Source organism: Xenopus laevis, chromosome 1L, assembly GCF_017654675.1.
Source record: "Xenopus laevis strain J_2021 chromosome 1L, Xenopus_laevis_v10.1, whole genome shotgun sequence".
In the NCBI taxonomy this organism is placed as follows: Eukaryota; Metazoa; Chordata; class Amphibia; order Anura; family Pipidae; genus Xenopus; species Xenopus laevis.
Window position 1 is genome coordinate 218,375,210 of NC_054371.1, and position 12,122 is coordinate 218,387,331.

General features: G+C 42.5%; 1 protein-coding gene across 4 annotated transcripts in view; it reads left to right on the forward strand.

Moving 5' to 3' along the window:
• The window catches only part of pdzd2.L (PDZ domain containing 2 L homeolog), a 206,251-nt gene that overhangs the window by 164,970 nt on the left and 29,159 nt on the right, over positions 1 to 12,122 (forward strand). For 3 of the 4 annotated variants that reach the window (XM_018266579.2, XM_041569775.1, XM_018266591.2), the window contains 6 exons: positions 2,031 to 2,256; positions 3,062 to 3,179; positions 6,858 to 6,990; positions 7,445 to 7,520; positions 9,442 to 9,545; positions 10,370 to 10,541. In XM_018266579.2, the coding sequence (XP_018122068.1) occupies positions 2,031 to 2,256; positions 3,062 to 3,179; positions 6,858 to 6,990; positions 7,445 to 7,520; positions 9,442 to 9,545; positions 10,370 to 10,541 (829 nt within the window). The remainder of the gene's footprint in view (positions 1 to 2,030; positions 2,257 to 3,061; positions 3,180 to 6,857; positions 6,991 to 7,444; positions 7,521 to 9,441; positions 9,546 to 10,369; positions 10,542 to 12,122) is intronic. The other variant, XM_018266584.2, reaches the window with a different exon arrangement.

A 12,122-nucleotide genomic window follows, 5' to 3' on the forward strand; every position in this document is an offset into this window, starting at 1 on the left:
GGACATCTTCCTGACATTCAAGTTTTTTCCGGAGAAAAAACTTGATTCAAGATTTCGAGTCTGTAAAATTTGTCTGAGTTTTAGATATTCGATTTTTTTTAATAAATAACCCCCCCTGTTGAATTTCGGGTATATTCGAATTTAATAGAGTTTTGAAAAAACACAAAATTTGACCTTTAATAAATGTGCCTCTATATGTATTAAATCAGATATAAAGGTACATGAGCCACCTGAAGTCATCCCAATAGTGTCTTGCTTTTAGGCGAAGTTACTACTTCTATTTTCTAAAATTATGCGGTAGTTTAGTTTGCCATCGAGCCCCAAATTGGGCCCAAAGTGGAGGGTACAATTGTAAAACATACACACCATTCCATTTTACCGTTTGTGCCCCATTACAGCAGCGTGGGAATAATGAATGTTTGGCAGGTCAAAGTTGGCACTTTGTGCACAACGTATTAATCTTGTTATACAAGTGTTTATACCTGCAGTACAGTTGTACTTTTTATGGAGGATTTGGCAGGAGAACCAGTCGGTCAGGGGATGATGTAATGGGAAGCAACAGGATAAACCGGGGTTACATAATGGCACTTAGATTTAAGAGGTTACGGCATGACGGCACATGTAGCAGGAATTTATACGGGAGGATCCATTCTGCATGCTCAGGGGCTCTGTTCATTCTAAATTAATCCCATCACTCAGGCGCCACCTAATAAAAGTAACATAGTCACCAGTGACTAGGCAAAACATAAAGCAAAATATTTCTACCAGCCAACCCTTTCTTAAAGCTGTCTAATGTATCTGCCAGCACTGCTGCTTCAGCTGTAACAAACCCTCTTTCATGACCCACCTGCCTTCTTTAATTCCCTTACACCCTATTGGTGAATTAAATGAGTCGTTTACCTTCAAATTCTTCAACTTTTAGAATGCTGTGATATTCTGAGACCATTTTTTATTATTTGTGGTTTTTGAGTTATTCAGCAGCTCTCCAGTTTGCAATTTTGTAAAATGACATTTTTAAATTCCCCTAGCAACCATACATTGATTTGAATAAGAAACTGGAACATGAATAGGAGAGGCCTGAATAGAAATATGAGGAATAAAAAGTAGCAATAACAAAAAAAACATGTAGCCGTACAAGTGCATTTGATTTTTAGATGGGGGTCAGCGGGAAGAAGGCAAATAATTAAAAAAAACTATTAAAAAAAATTATGAAGACCAATTGGAAAGTTGCTTTTCTTAAAGTTAACTTAAAGGCAACGTTAAAGGCAGGGGTGTAACTATAGAGGAAGCCGACCCTGCGGTTGCAGGGGGGCCCAGGAGTGTAGGGGGCCCAGTGAGACCCTAATTAATTAGCAATTTTAATATATCTTGGTAAAATAGGTCAACTTATAAATATTTTGGGGCCCTAAATTGAATTTGCTATGGGGCCCAGTAACAACTAGTTATGCCACTGGTTAAAGGTATAATAAAAGTCCTTTTAAAATTAATCATGAAACCCAAATTCTTTTTTTTATTAAAACAATTATACTGGTTATAAACTCATTTAAAACTTTCAGCTGTCAATCATGTATTGCCTGCCCCTCTTATATGCCTGAGGCACAGAGGCGGGGCAGGCAATTACTTTCACTTTCCATTCTACAATTCATAGATGTCACTGCTCTCCTTACATTCCCCCTCCTTCTCCAACATTTAATTTTGTAGCCAGTGTACAGGTGTGGGCACACAATTTTGGCATGATTTTGGCAAGAATTTAGCTTGCCTTAATAACTGTGTCCACAAAATGGCTGCTGCCTGCTTGATGTGATGGTGATTTACAAGACTAAAAAAAATGAAATTGAAATCATGTATGAGGTTTAAGTGAATTTTTTTTTGCTTGAATAACATCATAAAACAGGATTTGGACTTATTTCTTAGGGTGAGAGGTCCCCTTTAAGATAAATGGGCAATCGATAGAAACCGTAAAACAGTTGTAGGGCCATAATCTGATATCTGTTGTTTATTGGCTTCCTTCTCTGATTTGTGATTTTTAGCAACTGAAAAAGGGTGTTGTTACCCTGACGGTACGGACCAGACTGCGCAGTCCCAGCCTCACCCCTTGCCAAACCCCCATCATGATGAGCCGTTCCAGCTCCCCAAACTCGAATATCAGCCTTGGAACTTCAATGCCTGGATCTGAAGATGGAGATTCTACCTCTGGGTGTCGTAAGGGCCCGGGGCCCAAGGATCGGATCATCATGGATGTGGCACTTAATAAAGGTAATGAGGGGGTAATGAGGGGGGCATATACCTTCCCTATGTACAGTGATGAGAACACTGCAGTCACATTGGCCCTAGAGGTTAGAGGGTCCTGCTTGATAGACTGTACACTGTCTATCTGTGTGTATGTACAGTAAAGGTGGCCATAGATATAACAATTAAGATTTTTCCTGGAAAAGATCTTTCAAAAAAACATTGTTCGTTTCAATACACACATGTAGAGCTGAGTCGTCAGATATACAGACAGAAACAATAGAATTTTACCTGTATCTGACGATTCAGCACTAACAATGGCCGATGTTTTGGTGCCTTTAAAGTAGGGATGCACCGAATCCACTTTTTTGGATTCGGCCGAACCCCCGATCCTTCTTGAAAGATTGGCCGAATACCAAACCGAATACTAATTTGCATATGCAAATTAGGGGTGGGAAGTGGAAAACATTTTTTACTTCCTTGTTTTGTGACAAAAAGCTATGCGATTTCCATATGCAAATTAGAATTCGGTTCGGCCAGGCAGAAGGATTCAGCCGAATCCTGCTGAAAAATGCAGAATCCCAAACCGAATCCTGGATTCGGTTCATCCCTACTTTAAAGGCACCCGATCAAAATTTTCCGGCCCGCCCGATCGACAAACCGACCGATATCCAAGTCTTCTGCCGATATCGGTCGGCTTGTTTCCCACCATACACGCACCGAATATCGTGTGAAAATTTGTTTCATTCAATATTATCTGTGCATCTATGGCCACCTTTAGACTGTCATTAGACTTGGACAATCCTTTACTTTCCTCTATGTTCCCTTGCAGAACCCGGAGTGGGTTTGGGAATCGGTGCCTGTTGCCTTACACTGGAAAACAGCTCCCCTGGGATCTATATCCACAGCTTAGCACCGGGATCTGTGGCCAAGATGGACGGCAGGCTCAGGTTTGTGGAAAAAGAAAATACTGTCCAGTTTTTGCTTCTCTTTCATTTTGGGCATCTACTATTTGTTTATCTCGGTGTGTTCTCTGGTTCCAACTCCTGAAACAAAGTAGCAGCAGTCCACTTTCCTCCAAGTCTGCTCATCAGCTGGCTTCTGCTACACTGTTTTAGTAGTCCGATATAATTAGGGTTGCCATCTGGCCGGTAAAAATGATGGCTGATCCCAATGTTATTATTAGGGGAAAAAGATATATATATATAGACCGGTATTTTTTTTTCCAGAAAAGGTGGCAACCCTAGATATAATACTGACAATCCCAAATTCCACTGGTTTGAAGAATAAATAAACTAGCTTGAAAAAAGGCTGAAACGTCGCTTATCCAGGTCCTGCCAGTGTTCCAAATAAAGGCATATTTTTATTCAAGTAAGATTTGTGGTGCTGTACTTCAAGAAATTCATGAAGAATAAATAAACTAGGCATAACACGGTCTGTATTCTGTGTAAGTGCTGAATATTTCTGCTCGGGGAGTGAGTAGTGATGTTGATTTAAATGCTCTTGAATTATTGAGTGCAATACGGTCTGAGCTTTTGTTTCGAATTTTACCAAATTCATGTAAAATTAAGTCGACAGTCTCTCCCGATGGCCCTCGTGTTGGAGGAAATATGGTTTTAATAATGAAAAGGGGGGGAAAAGGGCATCTAATATTTGTTTATCTCTGTCTGTTCTCTGGTTCCAACTCCTGAAACAATGTAGCAGCAGTCCACTTTCCTTCAAGTCTATTCATCGGCTGGCTTCTGCTACATTGTTTCAGGAGTTAGACTGACAATCCCAAATTCCACTGGCATAAAGAGCCATATGAAGAATAAATTAACTAGGCATAGCACAGTATGTATTATGTGTAAGTGCTGAATATTTCTGCTCGAGGAGTGAGTAGTGATGTGGATTTAAATGCTCTTGAATTATTCAGTGCAATACGGTCTGAGCTTTTGTTTAGAATTTTAATAAATTCATGTAAAATTAAATCGACGGTCTCTCCTGATGGCCCTAGGAAATATGGTTTTAATAAAGAAAAGGGGGAAAAAAGAGGGCGCAGATGATCTATCTTGTGAATGATTCCAGATGGGATAATGTCATGCCACCGGCCAGGGGAAGTGTTACTTTCTGTGTCTGGGGAGGGCGGGTTTGTTATTCTTGGCCAAAGCCATAAATCCATATTGTTACTCCAAGCTCTCCATGCTCCCGGAATGTATAATATTACCTGTCAGGAAAGATATTTGAGTAATCCTATTTCTTGTTTAAATAGCTTGGAAATAGCTGGTGTTATCTGATTTAGTTGCCTAGAGTGGCGTTCCCCCTAACAGCCTGCTGGGAGTTGTAGTGCAACAGAAGATCTAGGAGTTGAAAAATGAGCATTTCAGCAGCTGCAATGCAGACTAGATAACAAACTGACGACATGCAGGTTACATAGGAGAACTGGATGAACAGTTACGGGCAGTTGTTATGGTTATATATATTTATTTATATATTATATGTTATTCCCCTTCTTTCTAGGCAGGTGATTTGGACACAATGAACACTGTTTTCTAGCCAAAATCTGCCCCAATGTGCACAAGTTTCTTATTGTGCATTTTGGAGAGGTATTGATTGGGGTTTGAGGAAACCCTTGCTGGTCCCAATAGCCTTAGATTTAAAGGGGAGACTCAGAGGATTGTCTTCCCAACCAATATTTTGGCCTTAGAGAGGGTGTTTTAACAAACACGGCTGCCTGCACCTCTTACGTACTGCTAATGCTACAAACATTTTTTGAACAAAAAAGTATTGTTTCCATCAACTGGAGAGCGGGCTGTAATAGCCTAAATCTTTGGTGGGGGGAACAGTTTTACTATTGTGGGTTCCATGGAAGTTCAGCCGACATCTTAAAGGGGACCTGTCTCCATAAGAAATAATTCCAAATCCTATTTTATGTCAAGCAAAAAGAGAAATCGAGGACGTGCAGAATGGAAAGTGAAAGCCTGCCCCCACCGCTATGCCTTAAGGTGGTCATAGACGTAGAGATCCGCTCGTTTGGAGTGGGCAATATCGGGCTGATCCGATCGTGGGCCCTGATCCGTCACGGGCAGTCGGGGCCTCATAGACGCACATATGCAGCAGCGATCCAACGGGATTTTTTAACCTGCCGATCAAGAGGGCCAGATGTCGACCGGGGAAGCCCGTAAATTGGTCCCACACATGGGCTAATAAGCTGGCGACTCGGTCTGTCGGTAGCTTTTATCGGCCCGTGTATGGGGGCCTTAACTTAATGTGGACATACTCACGGCTCATTAGCCAAGGCCATGGGGGTGAGCCGATAGGTTACTCTGCAATTAAACTCCATCTTTCTTTGACACCTCCCTGCATCCTAGATTTTAAGCTCTGGAGAGAAGGATCTCCTATTCTTCCACAGGCATGGTTCAGCCATGAACCCGAAGATGCAATGTCTGCTCCAGGCTTGAGAAAGGGCGTTGGCCCGAAACGTTGCCTAGTTTGTTGACACAATAAACCACTTAAAACCCAAAAAATCATTTGGGTTTTATTTGAAAAGGACTTTTATTATACAGCTGTTTATGGCTGGATGGCAGGTCCCCTTTAAGATCGTCTTATTTGTTGAGGTCACCAAATGAGCAGATCTTTTACCAATATATCCACCCACACACTGGACCAAATTTAGCTGATTTGATTGTCAGCCTGGAGGGTCGCAGCAATGCAGTGTTCATCAGATAAGAATCTTGCCCAATATATCGGCCAGACAGGTCAACAGATGGTCCCAATCCGTGACCGGTAAACTGCTGACTTGTGCTGGACTTATCAGCACGGCCTTTTTAAGGCTAATGGCACAACGGCTGCTTTTTTTTTTTTTACAGTATATTCAAGCCAGATAAATGCAGATATAATTGCCTCTTGTGCCCCCATTCGCTTGGCAAACAGTGGGAAGTGCAGGTGTGAGTGCTTTTTTTTGTCTGTAAATGATCTGATGAACTCACACCTCTTCTTCTCGGTGTTTACCATTCAAGTGTACAGGAGTGGAAGGAGGCACAGTTAATTTCCGGCTAAAAATACACTGAAATGAAAAGCTGTCTGTGTGATGTTAAATTTTTGGAACTAATTTGAGGCAATTTTATACAGTACAATAACTGTCACCAGTTTTACACTTATTTTACACACACATGCACATATAGGATCCATTATCCGGAAGCCTATCTAGAAAGCTCCAAATTACTGGAAGGCCATCTACTATAGACTCCATTTTAATCAAATTATTCGAAATTTAAAAAAAGTATTTCCTTTTTCTCTGTAATAATAAAACCGTAGTTTGTACTTGATCCCAACTAAGATATAATTATTCCTTATTGGAAGCAAAACCAGCCTATTGGGTTTATTTAATGTTTACATAATTTTCTAGTAGACTTAAGGTATTAAGATGCAAATTACAGAAAGATCCGTTATCCAGAAAACTCCAGGTTTCTGGATACCGGACGCAATATAAACTAAAACAGGTGGGCGTGCAACTTTAACTGTTTTAGGCAATCTCAGTTGGCATTGTGGCTGTTCCCAGACATTTTCATGCTCTTTTGCTTTGTGTAACTTGCTAAAAATTACCACTAGATAATGAAAAAACTGTTTCGCTTTTTTTGTATCTTCAGTCGCGGCGATCAAATCCTGGAAGCTGACTCTGTGAGCCTTAGGCATGCTGCGCTTAGCGAGGCATACGCTATACTAAGCGAGTGCGGCCCGGGACCAGTAAGCCTTATTATCAGCCGGCACCCAAATCCAAAGGTGAGAGATTCTTACACCCATTTGGTTCTCGGTCACTTACCGTAGTTCCTTTGCTGTCAGGGATTTCTGGGAACTGTATTTCAACAACTAGAGGAATCCTTTATTTTTATTTCTCTCCTAATTTTATTTTGCTCTTTCTTTTTCTCCTTTATGCTCCCCACCAATCTCTATTCTTTACCCTTATGCTCCCCCTAATCTCTTTTCTTTACACTGGACTGAGTATTTACTGCCCACACTGTCCCAACGGCAGGCTGTGGTAAAACTTCTCTTTGGTGTCTTTGTTCCCAGTTGATAAATTTGCTGTGTCAGTGTTTCTTGGGGCTGCAATAGTACAGAGTGGGCTTCAGAATAATGACACTTCTTTGGAAACCCTGCTGGGTGCATGAAGTCCTCGTTCTTTCCTTACGTGTAGGTGTCTGCATTCCACTTGCAAATATTTCTTATTTCTTTCAAGGTTTCAGAGCAAGAGATGGACGAAGCCATCGCCCGTACGACGCACCGTGATAGCAAGGACTCCCTTCATTCTATGGGTTAGCCTCGTGTCTGTAATCCATGTGTTGTGATCTGTACGCCTATAAATGAGCCAGACCGGGGAAATCTAACCAGGGCAGAGCCATTCCAATTTTTGGCACATTCACACAATTTAATCACTATACCATAAATGCTAGTAAAATGTAACAGTATAACCTCATAATAATCAAGAGCCCTGAGTATCCTGTTAGTGATATCCTTATAAACAGTGCTTAGTGATGTCATCAGTTATAATTGATGGTTAGTGATGTCATTTCTGCACATGACTTGCTGAAACTTTGTGTATTATAATAAATAATATACCCCCTATTATAAAATATGATGCTATTAGAAGTCACCTTGGAGTTCCATGACCTGTATAATAGCACCTGGCCTTTAACTATAATATTCTTATATTTTGCATTATGCACTCTTTATTGGTCACTGACTATAGGGTACCTGCAGATAGACAGCCATCAATATCATTCATATGCAGTCATTTGTTCATATGGAAAAAGCTGGTCCTATCCAACCACTGTTCATTTCTGATAATCTATCTGCCCCCTTCCTGCACTTCTGCCTATGGATGATATTAACTAACATCAACAGGGCCGGAACTAGGGGTAAGTAGAAGAGGCACATGCCTAGGGTACAATGGAGGGGGGGCACAAGGCATACAACACTTCTGCTGCCTACCTGTAACCCAGGACCTTGTTCCACTAGGGCCAAACGATTGGATCACAACGTCAGGAATGTAGGTCCTCATAAGACAATGCGTCCTTGCCCCACTGGGATTTTTAAACCTGCCCAGTAGCTGTCTTTCTGATTTTTGGGCAGATATTGGTCAGTCAGGCCTGTAGGAGGGCCCTTTATACAGGCAGATAACTGCCGACTCGGTGTGAAGGAGTCAGATTACCTGTGTATGGTCATATTTACAGTAATGGTACACAGCATTCATTTGAACTGAGGTGTGTGAGGCTCACCAGGCCTGCTCAGGCGCACGCTATACTTAATTTTGGCACGATCAAGAGAGGGAGTACAGCGGGGGAGCAAAGGGGGAGGACATGGGGATTGGGGGAGGAAGGGCAGCAGTGTTTGGATTGGCATTCAAAATAGGACCTGGCATTTTAGGTACACAGAGGCCCAAGCAGCCCCCCACCAATCCACTAAATGGTAACTGCATATTGAAACGTAACAGCAGCCTCTCTGCATTTGCAAGAACCTATAAATTGCCAGCCTGGGCCTGGCAGCAGGGGAGGGCAGGATCGGGTTTTGATCGTGGGTGGGAGGGCAGGATTCGGTCTTTGTTGGTGAGGCCTGCCATGTTTTTTCCCGGTGTCCCACCAGCCCAGTCCGACCTTAAAAGTGTTTTTATTGCAGTGAATGAACACATCCACTCTAATCAACCCCAGGCAGGTTTCAGTGTGAAAAATGCATAGTTTGTGCCAATACGCTTAAATTGTATTAAGAGTTAGATTATCAAGAGATTAAGAACCCCTTACTGTAATATGTAAGGAGGGATGTACCAAATCCACTATTTTGGATTCGGCAGAACCCCCGAATCCTTTGCGAAAGATTGGGCCGAATACGAACCAAATCCTAATTTGCATATGCAAATTAGGGGTGGGAATGGGAATTTTTTTTTACTTCCTTGTTTTGTGACAAAAAGATATGTGATTTCCCTCCCCGCCCCTAATTTGCATATGCAAATTAGGATTTGGTTTGGCCGGTCAGAATGATTCTGCTGAAAAAAACATGGATTCTGTGGATTCTTAATGTAAACAATCGACTGCTTTTATATAGATTAGAGAACGTAGCCATTCCAGGAACTGGCAATACAAAGCCAACTAATGTAGTTTAATACTGGGCTTCTAGCCCATTTTTGGTCTGTCTTGTAGTTCACTGAGCAGTGAACAGTGTCCCATGTATCATTGTCTTCAGGTTTCCATTTGAAGAGTCCTTCTCCTGCCTGCAAACCCAAACATGGAGACGGTTCAACATCCCTCAGCTGGACAATGAAACGCTTCCTGGAACCTGCCAGTCGGGTAAGGGTAATACCTGCCAGGATCTTTGCTTTAAATGTGCATATCTTTGCTGTAAGTTATTATAATAGGTGTATGATAAACTGGTAATGTGGAACTGACATGTTTCTACCTGGTCTCAATCACCCTCCGTGCTTTCCCAGGTCAGGATTAGGAGTAGATTCAGGCCTGGGGTGACATTGGCATGAGTAAATAGCTTCCCAGCCTAATGTGTCTTTGTACTGCCCTCCAAGTCCAATACCATTCCTGGGCTAGGGAATGATAGCTCCAGCAAAAGAAATTAACTGGGGGCTGCAGCTGGGACTTTTTCTTCCCCCTTTCCCTTAGACAGTTCTTTAGTGGGCCCCCTCACCCATTGGTCCCTCCCCACTTTAAGCAACAGTCACAGCTTTATCTGGGTGTGAGATTATAGTAAATATATTTTTATAAAATGGTTTTCCTATGCCTTCGTTTCCTTGGTCTCATTATTGAAGCCAAGTACAGACCAAAGCTATAGGCTTGGCAGCTTCCTTGCGATTCGTTGATCGGTGTCTTCTGGATTGGCCCATGACACTTGACCGACAGGCCCAACATTTTAGTGTTTCCTGGAACAAATAGGTGCTCTGAGGTCAAGTCGGGTAGAGTCACCTGACCTGACATTATGCTCGGGCCGGGGTGTTAGAATATGCTAAAGAGATAAACCAAATGGTTCTTTTTCAGACATTGGGTGTCTGTGAAGAATCATGAGTTCCACATTTATTTTTCTTTCCATTTCCCAGCCTGCAAATGACCCAAGCTGTTACCTAAGACACAAATCATAGGATAAAGTCTCTTCTTGATTTTCACAGCAGGGCTCTGTGAGCTCAGAAGCGGAGCTGTCCCAGTATTTCTCTCAGGATGCCCCCAGTCACTCGTCCTTCTCCGACACCGTGGCCACCGGCTCCAGTGATGAGGAACAGCTGCGGCCGGCCAGTGGGAGCAACTCTCTGGATGACAACACGGCTCCTCTGAGTGCTGCAAGTAAGGCTTAACACATCATATATTGCACCTTACTTACAGAACAGGCTTGGCATTGCCTGGGGGCTCATAACTCATCCACTGTGAAGCTCACCAACTTCAGCATCTATTATACAGATCTGACTCAAAAAGTCCTTTGCCTTGACAAAATACATCTGCTAATAAATACTTCCACATAAAAATGAACTACACAGTGTATTTAGATAAGAACCATGGTTTGGTTGAGTAGTAGGAGTTCATCAACAAGAGTAATTAGCATGTCTCAAGGGAGAACATGCCAGGAAGGGTAAGATTGTTGGTGATTATATATGGGCAGCTCCAAATGATGTGAAGAAAGGAGATGTCTTGGCCTCTGTGTCTAGGAAATTCGGCCTCTGGATTCTGACCCATTTGCTTAAATTTTTTCTAGGATTATATACAATGATGGATGACTTGGATGGATGACAATGATGGGTGTCCATAATAAATCCATGGCCTTTTTCCATTGTTGTTCAGTAAGACATTGATAGAAAGTCATACAATACAGGGGCCAGTCCGGTAATGGCGGTAGGTGATACTGGTCTTACTGGTGTTGTAGTGGTCAGTGCCAGTGTTTCTAGATCAGGGACACCCAACCTTTTTTTTTTTTTTACCCATGAGCCACATTCAACTAGAAAAAGAGTTGGGGAGCAACACAAGCATTGAAAAAGTTCCTGTGCCCCGGCTACGTCGCCCCCCTCTTCAAGTGTGCTTGCATGCGAAGTGTGTGCGCATGCGCGGAACTGCGCACAAGCGTGCAGAGGATTCTTGAGTATTTGCCAGCTGTGGGGAACTCAAGAGCCTGAGCACAATCGCGTGTGTGCACGGAAGAGTGCAGGCACGCGCAGGCACACACAGGCATGCACAAAGAGACAAGAGGGGCTGCAAGTGGAGGAGGACGCATGGGTCTGAGCTAGGGGAAGGTGGCAGACGTATGTGCCTGGCGCCCCTCCACCTTTGCGCCCTAGGCACGTGCCTGTTCTGCCTACCCCTAGTTCCGGCCCTGCCTGTGCTGTGGGCTATTTGATAAACCCCATGTGGATTCACAGCCTACAGGAGACTTTGTTTGGCAGTTACACTTTGGGGTATATTTTTCAAAAAGTGAAGTTAGAGATTGTCACAGTCAGCTAGAGTGAAATTCCGCCACTCTCCGTTCATTTCTATGGGATTTTTAAAAGCGTATTTCTCATGAACTTTCACTTTCACCCATTGATAAATACTAAATCCCATAGAAATGAATGGAGAGAGGTGGAATTTCACTCTAGCGGACTGTGGCGATCTCTAACTTCATTCTTTGATAAATATACCCCTTGGTTTTTATTAGGGATGTACCGAATCCATTATTTGGGATTTCGGCCGAATCCCCATATCCTTTATGAAAGATTTGGCGAATACCTATTAGGCAAATTAGGACCGGCAAAGTAAAAAGTGAGGGATTTTTTTTACCTTGTTTTGTGATGAAAAGGCACGTGATTTCCCTTCCTGCCCCTAATTTACATATACAAATTAGGATTTGGATTCGGTTCGGCCAGACAAGAATTCTTGGCTACCAATAGCCAATTACAG